This window comes from Arvicanthis niloticus, chromosome 19, assembly GCF_011762505.2.
Source record: "Arvicanthis niloticus isolate mArvNil1 chromosome 19, mArvNil1.pat.X, whole genome shotgun sequence".
Lineage (NCBI taxonomy): Eukaryota > Metazoa > Chordata > Mammalia > Rodentia > Muridae > Arvicanthis > Arvicanthis niloticus.
Genome location: NC_047676.1, coordinates 46034206 through 46051816, shown reverse-complemented (window position 1 = coordinate 46051816; position 17611 = coordinate 46034206). Strand labels below are relative to the sequence as shown.

General features: G+C 39.8%; 1 protein-coding gene across 1 annotated transcript in view; it reads right to left on the bottom strand.

The window, feature by feature from the left end:
• Positions 1-17611, bottom strand: part of Zswim6 (zinc finger SWIM-type containing 6) — a 165890-nt gene that overhangs the window by 17123 nt on the left and 131156 nt on the right. Inside the window, exons 5-7 of the mRNA XM_034523557.2 lie at positions 6465-6644; positions 1794-1970; positions 1370-1514 (exon numbers count right to left, since the gene is read on the bottom strand). Coding sequence (XP_034379448.1) covers positions 1370-1514; positions 1794-1970; positions 6465-6644 — 502 coding nt within the window. The remainder of the gene's footprint in view (positions 1-1369; positions 1515-1793; positions 1971-6464; positions 6645-17611) is intronic.

Here is a 17611-nt window from a genome sequence, read left to right as displayed (position 1 = left end):
TTCTTTCGACATGAAACATCCTTAGTTGAAAAGTTATCCTTTACACTATTGGGAAGCAAATACCCTGGGCCAGACACAATCCATGTGTTAGAGGAAATGGATTTCAGAGACGCTTTCTACAGGGCCTAGTAATGCATTTCAGGAGGGTGAGCAGAGTTATTCCAGATCGAGGCCACTGGCATTCCAGTCCCATCTGCGTTTCCCGTCCTGTGGTTCAGACTGTAACTCTGGAATTATTTGCACTGTGACTGACAGGGCCACTCTACACTTCTAGTTTCATCATAAAGGAAAGTTACAGCCAGCACTTGCTAACCTCCAGCTTACTCCAACAACTTTTCATTGTTTATTTGTATTCAAAGCAGGTATATCTAAGCAGCAAAAGATTAAAAACACAACAAACAACAAAAGCTAACAGTGACTAAAACTGTTCATAATTTAAAAAAAATTTACAACATAGCAAGTCATCCCAAGAGATGTTTGCTTACAGAAGGAATGAGTATGCAACCAGGAAAAGCAGATGCATCTATCTCACTATCCAACCAGCAAGCTGAGGACCAATAACAGCCTTTGTTGTCACTACTATGGTGCTTATCCAAAATGAGAAGACTAACAAACTGAGATCAAGACAAGTTAAGGTGTCCTGTCAGTTGGTAGCTCATCAAATGTTATTTGTAGACCTTGAAAAACCAACCAGTCAGCCAACCCAAACAGGGATTTCTGCTCTGATCACTTTCAATAAATAACAAATCCTCAAACACAGATTATTATGGCTATAAAAGTACAGAATGCCAGGCCTTGTTTCAGACTTTCTAGGAATTGGTTGATCTTAGGAACTCTTAGAGACAGCCTCTCTGCTGAAACTGGCTGCACAGAAGAGGGACATCAGAAACTGAGACAGTAGTCATCAGCTAAGGGTGCCCACCAAGATATGCTGCTGGGATTCAAGGATGGGCAGCCACTAGAGTTCTTAGTGTTTGAATTAAAATACTAGGAAGGTATCTAGCTTCATTTTAGATGATCCAGACAGATCATCAGCTACTCAAAAAAAAAAAAAAATGACAATCCCCTTACAAAATTAGGAATTTGTTTTCTTTCAATATTCAACCAAAACAACTTGAATTTTATTTTTACAGATATGTTATCAAAATAAATTTTTTCATTTGTCTTTAGCTTATGTGTATGGGTGTCTGATTGCATATATGGCTGCACACCACAAGAGTACATTATCAACCATTTTCGGGAGTAGTGAATAAAGGCCATTTCTATGGCTGTCCTTTCAAAACTCCATCTCTTCCAGTAGAACGTGAAACCATGTTTCATCCTCACCAAGAATCCCATTCCAATAGAGACAATCTCTTTCATAATCACCTTTTTTTGAGTCCGGAACATTTCCAACTGTTTCTGTTGTTGTCGTCGTAATGTGTTCACAATGGCTATTGCTAGTCTCAGTGCTTCTCTGGGGTACCCATGAGAACGCAATGCATCCACTCTTGCACAGGCTGTAGGAACGTGTTCTACAAACAGAAACCCAAAAAAGGGGCAAAGTGGCCGCTGTCAGACACATCCATAAAAGCAGGCTACTACAGTAAGATGTTTCTCCCCAAGTGCCATAGAAGAAGATACAGAAAACCATTTCTGAACTTGGATCTCAATGGAAATTTCAGCCCCCCAGTGCCAAGCCTTCATCTGTCGCCCATTCAATACCTCAGCTCCCTACCTCCCACGCCAGTAATGCTATAGAAACGAAACAAAGGAGTAAGTCATGGAAATGTCTTTCCGGTTTGGCCACTTACCATGCCAGAGAGGCCACCCCCGGGAGTCAAAGAGGGAGTTTTCAGTGTCGTCATGGTAACAGTAGTTGGTGTACAGGTCACTGCTGATAATGTGCTGCAAGTGGCTATCCTGCCAGTGGAGATCACATGCCTCGATGGCTCTTGTGAACACTGTCCGATGAGGCCTGCTCGATGAATCTGTTTTTTCCACAATTCAGAAAGCAGTGTCAGCTATTATTCACATGTGAATAAATCAGTCATACCATTCTGCGGCCAGATGTTCATGAACACACCCACACACACTGTCCTGCACCCGCTAAGCAGAAGGGTGGAGGGTGAGTGAATAGTCTCACATCCTAAGTGCCAGGCGGCAGTCAGCCTAAAGAGTTTCCAGACATTTACTTGTTTTGTCAAACACAAACATTCTGCAGCCATTAAAGCTATGGCTAAAGGCATCCTGCAAAAAGAATAGTCATGTCTAGTCTCCATGCCAAATATACTCAAAAGAGGCACTCGTCCTTAAAAAATAAAAAAAATCACATGAAAATTCACTGCTCCCCACTTCTGAGGTGCTGTGTTGGGCTGCCCCTGATGGGATCAACAGCTCTCACAAACACTATGCAAGAGATGGGACACCAGCCATGGAACCTTTCAGGAAGATGCAGTCAGCCTTAAAAATATGAGTAAGGGTTGTGCTTTTGGTTGTATTTTTTAACTATATTGTGCGGTTTTGCACAATTAAAACTATTATGCTTCTTGGGATATAATGATTAAATGCCACTTTATATCCCAAAGGGCATAAATGTGTATGTTTAACATTTCACAAAGCCACACAACATAGCTACAAAACAAACCAGCGCACTTACCTTGCCCCTATAGGCTGTCTCCTGACTCCTGGGCAGGTTCCATGACTGGTGTGATAGCCCCTGCATAGTGTATGCCGGGGCATCACAAGAGAGCAGAGGCATACAATCCGAAGGGGGTTCAAGGTTCAGGACCTGACGAAGAAAAGAAATGTTTGGGGAATAAAGGATATTCTCACCTCAGCTCCTTGGGTTATTCAATTCCTAAAGGGACTAGAGGAACTCCCGCCCCTTGGGCCCCAACTCTAAACTTACCTTCAACTGTGGCACAAGCCTCCACTGAACCGTGGGGGCAATGAACAATTTCATTTACATATACTGACTGTGCTCAAGGGTAGCCCCTTCATTGCTCTCTGAGACTCAGCTAAGTAAGATGCATGAGGAGCTTCCTTTATGAAACGGTTTTGTCTTCCTGTCCCTGGACCTCTGTCTGAGCAGACAGAAGGCAAACCACAAACAGTGACCACAACTGTGCTGAGAAGAGCAGCCTGGTGGACTCATCTACCTGGGCTCTGTCCCGCTGAGGGAACTAAGCAGCGACAGAAACACCATGACTTGTACAGTCTCACAGCCAAGTACTGCCAAGAGTCAAACCCACCCTTACTACAAGCTTAGCTAAGGCAGCCATTTGCAATGGCTGTTGGTAAGTCTACAAAGACATTACTTCGGGGTGGTCTCACATCAACTTAGTTATGCATATCTAGAGGGAAGGCATGAAGGGCACAGATGACAAGTGACTGTGTGCTGTGACTCCTGAGTAGGATCCTTGCTAGCAGCAGATAGATGACCATTCTGCACAACTGGAAGCATGGACCCAACTTTTAACTGCCTTTTGTCAAGCAGAATAAACGTGCTATTCCAGGGGGAAAAGTTTTATGAGCTCGCATAATTTAATACCCCCAAATTCAAGTTTCTTGAATTTTTACTTTTCTTTTTTTTTAAGAATTTTACAGAATTCCCCCAGGTATTGTAAGTAGGGTCTTAGTATTTATTTCTTGTTTGTTTGTTTGTTTGTTTGTTTGTTTGTTTTTTCAAGACAGGGTTTCTCTGTGTAGCCCTGGCTGTCCTGGAACTCACTCTGTAGACCAGGCTGGCCTCGAACTCAGAAATCCACCTGCCTCTGCCTCCCAAGTGCTGGAATTAAAGGCGTGCGCCACCATCACCGGTCAGTATTTATTTCTTTACTTCAAGTTACAAAGGTAAAACTTAAAACTGAAGGGACTACAAACTAGCAACTTGCTATCCTACACGCTGCGAGGGAGAGGTAAGCATCCAAGCCGACTTGGCTCTCTATCTATCTGTGATCTAATCCAAGCACATAGTGCGGTCTCATTAGAGAATAGACTCAACTGCTCCTGTTTCATGGCAGCGCAGAGAGAAGGAGAGAACACACAGCTTTCAACATTGGTTTGCTCCAAGATACCAACAGAACTGATAGTCACACAAAAAAGGCTAAACTCTCACAAAATTGTATTTAAATGACCACAATGAGCACAAAAATCGATATACACAAACCCATAAGCATTTAAAAGATAAAGAATATATAACAAAAAATTGGGGGAAATTGGGAAAGTAAAAGGTGAAAAATTCTTTTTTTTTTTTTTAAATTACCAAGAGGAAGGAAGGAAGGAAGGAAGGAAGGAAGGAAGGAAGGAAGGAAGGAAGGAAGGATGGATGGATGGATGGATGGATGGATGGATGGATGGATGGGCGGGCAAGCAGGCAGGCAAGCCTGGCTTTCACTCTATAATCTTTAAAAGTCCTCCTGAAAGAGTAGGATCCAGAAGCTGTTCACGAAGCCTAAGGAATCACCCTAGCCATGGTGGGTGTCAGAAGGTCTGTGTGTGCACTCTAACACATACAGCTCTCCCAGATGCACAGTGAGCTCGCTGGGATGCCTTGGTTACTGGAGTCCCTCTGTCCACAGCCTCTCCTCTAGAGAGAACACTGAGGTGGTGGTTCTAGGTATGAGCAACCACACCCTCTGCAGGTAAGATAACCACCACCCTTTGGAAGCAATGGCTCCTCTCAGAGCCCCTCAGAAAGGACTCTAGGTCTCTGCTAAAAAGCAGATACCATTAGGGACAAAAGCCACAAGCACTGCATTTATTTGGAATAAATGCAGACCTGGCTTTATCCTTCCGAAGTCAAACTGTAAGGGAAATGAACTGTGTTGTCCTGAAAGCTAGATCATTTCTTCTTTAAATGTCTACTGGTATTTTACCTCCTTGTGTGCCTATGTACTGTGTACATGTCTGGTACCCACAGAGACCAGAAGAGGGCATTAGAACTAGAGTTACAGATGGTTGTAAGCTGCCATGTGAGAGCTGGGCACCAAAGGCATGTCTTCTGAAAGAGCACTGCTCTTAACTACTGAGCCATCTCTCTAGCGGCCACCCAATTTCTAAGGTCTACAGAATTGCATATTAAGCTAAAAGTAACATTAGAACTAGAAAGTAAAATACAAAGTGTAGGATGTCAAAGTAGCAGTCTCCCCCAAACAGCAGCAACAAAAACGCAGAAAACCTCCAATTATAAAACCAGAAGATTAAAGATCTCACCTAGGTAGACATCAAAGAACCTTTCCCTAGCAATGAAAAGAATAAATGTTGACCAATTAAACTTGACAACTTGGGAAAAAAATGGAGATCTGAGGGGTACATTTAATTATTAAGTAACATCATCTTGAGCATGATACAGACAGGATGGACTTCAAAAACTGAATTCCCAAGGCAAGTATCTCCAGTTAACACACAGCCTGACCATTCTAGGACTCAAAACCTCTCTGATTGGCAAGTCCCTGTGGACGTCCACTGTGAAGACTGAAACGCCCCGCTAACGTCACATTTGACCTTGGCACACTGCACAGCATTCTCTTTAGGAATAGCAACTCCTCTGTTGGTCAGCAAAAAATGCATGATTCTGGATCCTTCCCATGTTAATTCCAACCTCTCTTCTCTCACATGATTTAAATCACTTTCAAATCCCCCACCAAGCATAACATCATTTGAGAACATTGGTACAAATTACGGACTAACAGTAGATTTGTCCAAGACTTAACAAGTTAAGTAAGAATGTGATTCTGAAAAAGACCAGAAATTTCGGCAGCATCTCACAGATCAAAGTGAAGCCAAGGAGGAGTTTGTTTTTAAAGGACAGAAGAGAAACAAAAACTACAGGGTAAGATAATGGATTATCTGGTAACATGTGAGAGCATTTCTTGGCTGTCTCAGACTGAGGACACCGTTCACTTCTGGGTGTGGCCAGATAAATTACACAATCTTTTCACAATAAAGAAGTTCCCTGATGCAAGTGCCAACAGTAACATGGGGCCCTTAGTTCAGATAACCATGCTATATATTCTAAAGCAATTAAGTACACACTAGTCCAAATATGAACTGACCAAAAGAGTCAGAAAACACGTTCAAGTCTCTCAACACTGTTTTACATAGTAATGCAATACTGCCCCACTCTGTATTTTAAATTAAAAGGTAAAATTCAAACTAAACCATTAGTGGATCATTTTTTTTACATAGTAATGCAATACTGCCCCACTCTGTATTTTAAATTAAAAGGTAAAATTCAAACTAAACCATTAGTGGATCATTTTAATCTATACTAACATATTATCATATAGATATTATCATATCTATCTGCATTGTGTAACTATTTTAAAAAGCATACAATGTTCCCAGTTAAAATTAAAACACATGCATGCATTGAAGAGAAACACAGATTGTCCTTGAATGAAGTAAGTCCATTATCTGTTAGCATTATAAATGTGCACAGAGAAGCAGGTGAGAACGAGCAGGACCCACTGTGGACTCACCTTGGCTGGCATTTGCACCCTGAGGCAGAGCATTGGTTAGGTTGGGTAATTCACTGCCATGATTCCCATCTTCCCATGGGCAGACATCAACACTGTTCCATTTTTTCAGTTGTTTTAACCAACTGGCCTTTTGCTCCAACTTACAGTGGGGGTTTAAAACGATACACATCCACAGAGCACCTAATTTAAAGAGGACAAAGACATACATTTCAAAAAGTATGAAAATAGTCACAACTAACAGCTAAAGAAAAAAAACCCGAATCACTTCAAGATGGAAACGAGTCTGCCAGTTGCAGATATAAGACATCACAGAGTCTAAGTTTAAACTGAAGACCTAAGAGCTGTTACACATAAAGGTATGTATTTGACAAGTTCTGTCATTACCTTCTTAATTTCATTATACTTTACATATTAAAGCCAGTAACAAACAATCACAGGGTTCAATTGAAACAGAGTGCGTACACTGGTACTGCAATATAGCACTGCATATCATTCTTCCCCCAAATCAGATTTACTTTCAAAGAATCTCTTTGTATAATAAAAGAATAATATTATACTATAGACACAATTTCCTGGCCTCCTTACAAGACTTTCAAGCATCATGTTTATTAATTAGTATCCATAATTATATGCATGTGTGCACACACATTCGCATACATGCACACACATATGTAAATGGAGTAAGTTTAAGTTTAGAAGTCAGTTAAAGAACTCATTTACAAATAAAACTCAACAGCAGGCAAGATGACACACAGCTGTCACTTGGGAAGCTAAGGCAGGAGATTCACAAGTCTTGAGGGAACTTGTGGTACACAGTGAGTTCCAGACCAGTGAAATACTGTCTTGGAGACAACAAAACAATACAAATAAAACGTAAGTTCCATTAAGCACACTTTCCTAAGGCATCTCACAGGTGCCAATCTTCATATAACCACTAAACGCTAAGAGACAGAAGACTAAAACTTTCACTAGTTTGTTTCAGAAGAAAAGTGCAGATGGATTTAAGGGAAAGAAATACTTCATAATTTAAATAAAATAATGGTCAATTTGTTATGCTTTCAGCATAGTTTTAAAAGGTAGTTAGCAAATATGTCACATATTTTAAACTACTAATTTCTAAGTAAGGCAATACCAATGCCCCCAAACAGTCACAGTGTGTTTTCTAGGACACGTGTGGATGTCTGTGTTTTGTTTAATCTCTTGTCAGCAGGGTAAGAAGGGTAGAAATGAATGAGATGGACACTGTTTTCTTTGCCCAAAAGCAATGCTTAACAGTCTTTCATATTTATTGACCCTGATACTGAAAATGTAAAATAGCTTAAAAACTTAAAACTGTAAAATAAAACATACAAGCTTTTTTTTGTTGTTGGAAAAAAAAAAAAAAAACAACAAACGGCTTCAGCTTGTCTAAGCCACAGGTATTTACAATCTACATTTTAAAAATTTCAAACTGCCAGTTATAAACAAAATACGGTCGGCTAAGATGGAGTAAGCTCACCACAGTGTCTCTTTCTCCCAGTGATTACAACAAAAACCTCTGGAAAAATGGAAAGCAGAAACCCAAGGATTCCGAGAAATAAGCAGAAGTGAGCTGGCCTGGGAGAGGACCTGGACAGCAAGTGACCCACAGGACTGGTCTTTCCTATTACCCCTCACCCACTTCTTTTCTCCTCCTGGCTTTGATGTCAGACTAATAACCTCACTCAAAGAACTCTACATGGGCAAATGCACGAAAAACCTGAAACTTGATTTTCCCCTGGCAAATACTGAGAAAGGAGAAAACCCAGGTCAGAGATGGTGAGAGGGCTATCCAAGTCCTCACCACGGCATGCACACAGGACAGACGCAAGGCACAATGGCTGAGGCTCAGACTGCTGACGCTGACACCGGAGCCCTCAGCCAAGAGTGCTGTGACAAGTTATGGTCCGATCACCTTGGTTGGTTGTTTTCAGTTTTTCACTCTCTAGGGAGTTTTAATTGAATTTTGTCATTTATAATATTTAAAATGTCTACAAAGAAACAGAAAAATGTGTCAGCTCTCAAGAGAAACCCCAACAGATGTCAAGTAGGATGAGAAGATGTCAGACTTAGAGACTTGATCGTAACAGTAACCGTGTTCTGCTGGATGAAATTAACATCACCCTCGGTAATGAAATGCAAGCTATGAACAAGAACTAAACAGAAATTCGGTAAGTAAAAAACAGTATGTGAAATAAATTTATTGAACAAGACCAAAAGCTGAAGAGTGACGGCAGGGAAAGAGTGAACTTAGGGGAGAAACCACCTCACGGGACAAACAGAAGACCAACTAGATGGTTTTGACTCTTAAACAGGTAGGCAAATGGCCGAGGCTGGTTAACATCTGTGTCACTGGGTTACAAGAAAATGAGAAGTAAAAAACTTTGAAAGAAATAATTACTGGAACCTGTTCAGATTTGCAGAATGATATTAATTTAAAGGGTCAGCTCAGAGAGAACCATGACCAACTATAGCATATTCAAACTGCTGAAAAGCAAAATAAAAAACAAAAGAACCCAAAACAAAAAACCCAGAGCCAAACCACACCAACAACCAAAAATGAAAACCACCTATAGAATAATGGTTCAAATAACTGCTGATTTTTTTTTTTTTTAACTAAAAACCACACAGGACAGGATATAATGAACAATATCTGTTGAGTGTTAAAAGAAACTGGAAAGCCAATGCCGAATTCCATGGGCAGTGGCAATATCTATCACCTAGGAAATACAGGGAGACCCAGACATTCTCTGAACAAGGAAACCGCAGCATTCATTGCTAAATGTTCTATTTTAGAAAAGTGCTAAAGCCAAGTATTCCTGATTAAAGAGAAATAACACCAAAAAGAAAGCTGACTGTCTAAGAATATAAAGAATAACAGAAATGACATCTGAGGAAATAAACTATTTTTGCTTTTTTTTTGGAAATATGTATGAATGTTCAAAACAAAAAGCTCAAAAACGTCTTATGAATTTGTACATGCATAAAATATAAACTATACACTAACAACTATAAAACAGAGAGAATAAGAGATCTATGATTATTAGACCTTGTATTTCATTTAATATAGCAAAGGTTAATTCAATATTAGGTGTAGGCATATTTGCTATAATGCCATTTCAAAAAAATAAAAGTAAAAAGGATAACCAAAGTCAAGTTAAACAAAACCTGAATTAAGATGAAAACCATTAAAATAGTTATATAAAACAAGTCAGTACAGAGAAGAGAAACAAAGAAAATAAAACAACCAAATATATTCAACCATATCAATGACTTCATGAGACACAAGTGGTCTAGACCTATCGATTCAACTCAGTGACTGACTTACATGCACAAGGCTATGGGTTCAATTCTTAGCTCTACAAAATACTCACATACATAGTATATCTATGTACTAATCACCAAGTAAAAGGGGCCATCGAGCCAGATTACAGGCTAAGAACCAATATTATAGTGTTCATAAAATATGACAATAAATGTAAAAGGATTAAAAAGAAAGACTGTCATAATAAAGGTGGACAGACTTTATTGTAGACTTGAGGACAGGTATGGAGTCAGACATTACATGATGACAAGCGTTCCTCCTAGAGAGAATCCTATGCTGTACTTAAGGTTTCAACATCCCAACAAAAATAAGAACTGTTAAATGTTTCAGCTTATCTGTAGACTTCCATACTCCTCTCTTAGTAATTGACAGAACATGTGGACAGAAAATTAGCAACTACCCCAACACTATCAACCAAGTAAAATCAATCAAAGGGGACCATACACCTAAATATCAAGCTTAAGACTACAAAGCTTCCAGTAAAATATCTTGAGTTAGGTAAAAAAAAAAAAAAAAAAAAGTATTAGCCAGAGTACCAAAAGCATGGTCCATGGGGAAAAAAAACTGATGAAATGGGCTTCAACCAAATTAAAAACGTTGCTCTACAGAGACGAGGGAAAGACAAGGAGTCACGCACTGGGGGAAGGACTCCTCAAGTCACGGGTGTGACAATGAGCAACAATCAAAGTACATACAGCCTTGTCAACAGTCATAAAGAAAACTGTACAGACCAACACAATGAGCCAAGCAAGTGGGCACGTGTAGGAGAGTGAACAACCACTGAGTAAGGGAACCAATCAGAAAGGCTCCGTACGACAGCATTCAAGCCAGGGGGCATCTGAAAAAGGCAAGCTAATGAAGGTGGGGGGAGGCATATCAGTGACCAGGAATTAGGGGTAAGAAAGGCATCAAAATGGGAAGGAGGACAGAAAACATTTAAGATGGTAAAACTACTCAAGAGTAGGAGACTTCAGAGGCAGGCACACGCCACCATGCAGTCATCCAAACCCATGAAATACAGAGCTCTTAGTGCCCACTCTCCTGAAAATCCACATTGCCGAGTAAAGAATGTGTCAGTGTAAGTTCAGCAGTTGAACAAATACTGTGTAGAGAGCACCGGAGAAGAGGAAAGCTATTGGTGAACAGGAATTTCCACACCAATGTTCTGTGAAGAGTTTTTTTTTTTTTTTTTAAAAAAGTATAAAAGAACTGTAAAAAGATATTTCATTAAAGAGAAAATAAAGACTGGGCAGTCTGCAGAAGGAAACAAACAAACAAACAAACAAACGCGCTCAACATCATTAATGACTAGGAAAGTAAGTTACAATCACAGCAAGACAAGGCAGTAACAACTGCAGGCAAGGAGGCAGAGAGGCAGAGCTTCCGGAGCCCTTGCGAACTGCTGAGGGAGCGTAATGTAGTGGGCAGCCCCCTGCAAGACACTTGACATCAGGAGCCAGAACTCATTCCTACACATTTGCCCAGCAGAATTAAAAACACACCTGGAGAAATATGGTTATGGCAGTTTGACTGAGAACAACGCCACCAACAACAATCTGAACGTCCTTCAACTAGTGAATGGATCCAAAAACTATGGAATGGCCATACAAAACAACAAACTAATCATGGATACATGGATGCACTCTGGTCAGTGAAAACCGTATTCTAATGTTTCTGTAGTACTCACAATATAAAATGGTTAACATTTGTGACACAAGGCCCTGAATCTGGTCACTACCACTGAAGGAAAACCAAGCAAGTTGACATTTACTGGATGCCCACTATATGCTGCAAGGTACAGCATTTAAAACCCTGCAAGCATATCCCAATAACTCATTATAGTTATTCTCTCCAAAATTATTACTATTTCCACGTTGAATGTCTTAAGTCAATTTGGTTGCTTTAACTACACTTCATAGCCAGGACAACAAAAAAAAGGCCAAAGAGTAAGAGCAAGGATTCAGCAACGTCAGCATCCAGTGACTGGACCTTCCAGAAGGACCGTCCCTTCCTGACAGGCAGTCCCTTCCTGAGGCATCCTCACAAGGCACCTCTTGTTCTTGGCCAGGGTTCTTTTAAAAGGCATTAATTCTATCCACGAGATCTCATGGTCTAATTACCTCCAAAGGCTCAGCTTCTTAGTACCTTGAGTTAAGATGCTAACATGTGCAGCTGAGATGGTTACAAATACTCAGACTGTAGCCATGGGAAGGCTCAAACACAGAGAGCTGGGGGCTCTTAACACCAGGTCTTAAGTTTTCTTCACTCATTTCAACAAGGATTTCTATATGACCGGAGGAAGAGAGAAATTCATTCAAAAAAAAAAAAAAAAAAAACCCCACCTTGCCTTGCCTTGGATTTTCATGCTTGCATTTCCTTAACTAGAAAATTTCCATTTTATTGAAGGAGACATTCTTTTTTTCCAAAAACCTAAGTCTTTATTAATTTGCTTGAAACATCCTTTTATTGCTGAACTCCTTAAAGAGAGGTTTCATCCTGAATGGTGTTTTTAATGCTAGACTCAAGTTTAGTGTCTTATGAGATATGGCTTTTTATCTTAACAGTCATTACTACAAAGGTTGTAATTAGCTTTAATGACCAAATTAACCAAATTGAATAAGTCATTCTCCAAATTTTATTAATTCAGGGTCCCACTCCGAGCATTTCTCTCCTTTCCCTCCAGTGTGCCTGAAGTATTTGTAGCTTTGAGAGTAAAGTTCTTTAATGATTAAACCCCACTCTATGGTTTCTCCGAAATGGTAACTCTTTCAAGGATACAGTGGGAAAGTGGTGAGATTCTGTTAGCAGTTAGCATTTCCAGGGTACTGCAGTGGACCTGCAGGACACACAGTAAGGAACTTCTGGTCTTTGTGATAGGATGCATGCTTGTTGCGGATTACAATGAAAAACTCCATATACTTACACTGATTTCCTAGGTACAGTTCAAGTAAACAATGCCAGTATCGAATCCCTGGTGCATCACCAGACTTATCCAGGCCACACTCAGCTCTAGCTTTCCACTACTGTGCTGATGCGAATTAGAACCGCTCCCTAGAAGTTCAGATGTCTGAACCCGCGGTTCCCAGCTGGCCTAACTGTTTGGGAGGTTTAGGTGGTATAGCCTGATGCTCATTAGGGGCAGGCTTTGAGAGTAGATAGCCTTGTCCAACTTCCAGGTCACACTCTCTGCTTTTGTGCTTGGGTTTGAAGGAGTGAGCTTTTGGCATCCTGGTCCTCCACCATGCCTGCCACTTGCTGTTCTACGGACTCTCGTCTCTCTCGAACCGTAAGCCAATTTCTTCTTTCACGTGGTAGAGGAGTCTCTGGATGGAGGTCCTGAGAGGGCAAGGGCTAGGGGAGGCCACTCAGTGAAGCTGCTCAAGCAAAGCCTGGATTGTAGTGGAGACCCAAGATGCTGGAGATGTGAGTTATGAGACATCTGCCAAGCAGAGCTTTATACATGGAGAAGAACCAGACCAAAAAACATGTTGCAGGCAGCAAAGCTTGAGAGGCAGAGCCATTCAAGTCCTTTCAAAGTAAAGACCCAGACACTGAACACAGTTACAGGACTTGGTGCAGGGGGTTGTAGCTCAGATTATCTTGAGTCTCAGAAGAGACTTTGAACATTTAAACTGTGTTGAGGATGTGACAGTTTGTTTGAAGTTGGACTATATACATTTTTGTAGTATGATGTGGCCATGAACCTATGGGGACCAGGGAGTGGAATGTGGTGATTCAAGGGAGAAATGCAACCCACAGGCTCAGGCATTTGAATTCCAACTCTTTGTCTGTTTGTTCGTTGTCTTAGTTAGGGTTTTACTGCTGTGAACAGACACCACAACCAAGGCAACACTTATAAAGGAAAACACTTAATTGGGGCTGATTGACAGGTTTAGAGATTCAGTCCATTGTGATTAAGGCAGGAGCATGGGAGTGTCCAGGCAGTCATGGAGCTGGATGAGCTGAGGGTTCTACCTTTTGTTCCAAAGGAAGCTAGGATGAGGGTCTTAAAGCCCAAGCCCACAAAGACACACCTACTCCAACAAGGCCGCACCTCCTAATAGTGCCACTCTCTGAGCCAGACATACTCAAACCACCATATCAGTTTCTGTGGGGTTTTGTTTGTTTTAAAACAGGGTTTTTGTTGTTGTTGTTGTTGTTTTGTTTTTGTTTTGTATAGTTCTGGCTGTCCTGGAACTAACTCTGTAGACCAGCTGGCCTCAAATTAAAAGATCTGCTTGCCTTTGCCTCTCAAATGCTGGGAATAATGTGTGCACTACCACACCTGGCAGGCTCAGACATTTGGTATCTGGTTCCCAGGTGCTGGTGCTGTTTGGGAGGTGCATTACGGCTTTGAGATTCTATAGCCTCAATGTATAGAATCTATACATTGTACTTAGGTTGGAAGGTGTAAGCGCAAGCTCTCTGCACCTGCCACCATGCCTGTGTATTATACCTCTGAAATAAATATTATTTATATAAATTTATATAATTTATATAAATAATATTTATATATAATTATTTAAACATATAATATTTATTTATATATTTATATAAATTTATATAAATAAATAAATAAATATTATTCCTCTGTATGAAAGGCAAAAGAAACTCTCCTCCAAGTTACTGTGGTCACGGTGTTTTATCATAATTAGACAGAAAAGTCACTAATACAACCACCCAGCACCCATTCATTCTTCCTGTCTACTGTCCTGCCCAGTCTTCAGTCAGTGATTTTAGACAGACGACATCAAGGAAAATAACCCAAAACTAGAGAAGCTAAGTCCTTCACCCAAGGAGAAGTACAAATATTTTCTCCCTAAAGGAAATAGTTCTGTCTACTTAGCAATCTTAGGTCTGCCCACATTCTGTATTTGACTAAAACTGGTTAGAGAACACAGGTAGAAAGGTGCAGAACAGAACACAGACTGTTCTGAAAGTCTTTTTGACTATTCTGTATTCTGCCAGTAACAATACTAGTGAACCTGGGTCTACCCTCAGTAAAAGTGAGTGATAAAATTTAATTGTACCCACCAGCTCTTCTAGAAACATTGAGACATGTGGATTATTGATACCATTTTGCTTTACCTCAAACACTCACTGTTTACATTTTCAAGAATAAATTTTTTTTGCACCAAAAAGCACTAATATTAAAGGGCAAAATATGCATGACCAGCAACACAACTCTGAATGAATCCACTGGGCCCAGGTCCCTAGCTGAAACAAAGGGACGATACTTTTTACTTAATTCATAGGGAATTTTACACTTAGGTTTCTGCCAACTGCAGACGCCATCAAGCCTCAGCCAGCCTCACTTCACACAGAAACTCCAAGAATAGATGCTGCTGCTCTCTTTAAAAGTCTTGACCCACAACCTGTCCCAACTGATAACATTTGCCCACACTCAGAAGAAGAAACACTGATGCCACACCACAAAGAGAAAAGCAAACAATCTGTGGCAACCTTAGTCTATCACAATTGCCAAGCACTTAAAAACTTGCTAAATTATGAGATGGAAAAGTAAGTTATTGGCCATTTATTTGCCATTGATGAGTATCTGTTTTTAAACATGGTAATTTTAGTGCTTTTATTTTTGTAACTACTGGCTATAATTTTGCCTGAAATAAAAAATTAACCAGTCAGGCTAACCAACTATTACATTAAATTTGTAAGACTTTATTCTCTATTATTGGTGAGATCAGGTTGTGCCCTGTTCTAAGTTACTAAAAGTTGTGGAAAATTGATTTTTTTTTCCAGTCTGTACCTTAAGTCAAGAGACTCCATTTTATAAACAGCTCTGACTCCATTTTGAGGATAGTAGATTACTCTCCATGTGGGTAGAGAATGAATGGCCTCCATCTATCTGGTGCCACCCACTGACAATGACTGATCAATGTCTTAGTCCTGGAAGTATAAAGGGTACCATCCCATAAACTTATCAGGATGAACTGCTACTACAGGTGTGTTGAAATCCTACCAGGAAAACTAGGGCCAAGAACTCATCAGATACATATCACTAATAACATGGTGTAACCTTACTTGGATCCTTTAAAGAAGTGATCAATACAGATAATCTGTCTATCATATGATGACTTGGTATGTGCATCAAAGTACAAGGCATTATTAGCCTTACTTACTGCTATGTTTTCCTCTTTCTAAAATGCAACCCGACATTCACAACAATGGCTCTCAACCAGGAATGAATGATGAATCTATGCCCTTCTAGGAGGTATCTTACCATATGAGGTCATTATTTTGGTCATATAAAATAAAGCCCAGACACACTGCTTTATCCTACAGTACACAGGATCAGCCTCCACAACCGAGAACTTGTGCATGAATATCATTAGCTCACATAATCAAATTCAAATAAATCACTCAACAGATGAAAGAGCTGTAAGCCAAACAAGAAGCCATTATAAAAACTTAACAAAATAGGAGGTACCCAAACACACTGCATTATTATTACATGCTGCTTTGTATGCAAATTTTTATCCCTTCAAGGAGAATCCTAACAATATCAAGTTACACATGTTGGGTTTCTAATTAGATTCTACATTTAACGTTCTTAAATGTCTATCTTTAGGGTACAAAGATTGTTCCAACTAATTCAACTAGCATTTCTAAAAGTAAATGGCATCTATACTTATTTACCTGACAATAATTGTTGTCATTTTACTGAATCTTTACCTCACATTAACCTTGTTCTAAATAACACATTAACCCTGTTTTAAATATTTACATAATTATCGCATTACCCTACCAAAAAAAAAAAACCAAACAAACAAAAATGACTACTTTGTAGACAAAGAAACTAAAGTTTCCAGATGATGCTACTAAAGAAAGGAGCAAGAATCCTGCCCAAGAAACCAGCATCTTAAATACGGTATCAATTTAGTCTTCAGTCCAGATATGTAACAAAGGCTTTTGGTTTTTTTTTTTTTAAAAAAAGTTTAGATGTACACAAATCCCAAGACTAATGATTTTAGTATTTTGACAGAATCATTTCATTCTTTGTATTTTAGAAGTATATTTTATTAGCTAACATTATGAATATTCTGAAATCCTTACAGCTAGTAACCCTGTGCTTTAACTGTGTTTTTTTTAAAAAAAAAAAAATGTGTATATTTATTTTTATTGTATGTTTTGCCTGCATGTATGTCTCTTTGCTGTGTCTGTGTGTGTGCGTGCACATGCACATCTCTCTCTCTCTCTCTCTCTCTCTCTCTCTCTCTCTCTCTGTCTGTGTGTGTGTGTATGTGTGTGTGTGTGTCTGGTCCATGTGAAGGTCCTTTCCTTTTGGAACAGGAGTTAGAGGTGGCTGTGAACCACTGTGTGTGTGTGCTAGAAACCAGAAACCAAGTCTGGGTTCTCTGTAAAGGCATCCAGTGCTCTAAGCCGACAAGCCATCTCTCTACCCACCTCCAACTGTGTTCTTATATACTCAGATCATATAAAGGTAAGTACATTCAACAAGAACCACAGGCCTATCTAAATAAAAGCCCAATTAAACAACATGGAACTGCATTTTTTCAGAACTGACAGGCATAAAGTAATTTCAGATTAAAACAGTAGATGAGCAAACAGCAGCTAAACATAGGATTCCTAACTGATTATTCAAGTCAGATGAAATCTGCTTTGTCTGGAACACTATGGTCAGCTCTGTTAGAGTTAAGTCTACATCAGCATTTCTGGGGTTGATGCATGTGACTGAGGACCCTTTCTGCCTGGTGGAGTACATTGCTGGGCATGGCATTATGAGTTGTGAGCAAATAAATCAGCTGTAGTTTCTCGCTGCATTTTC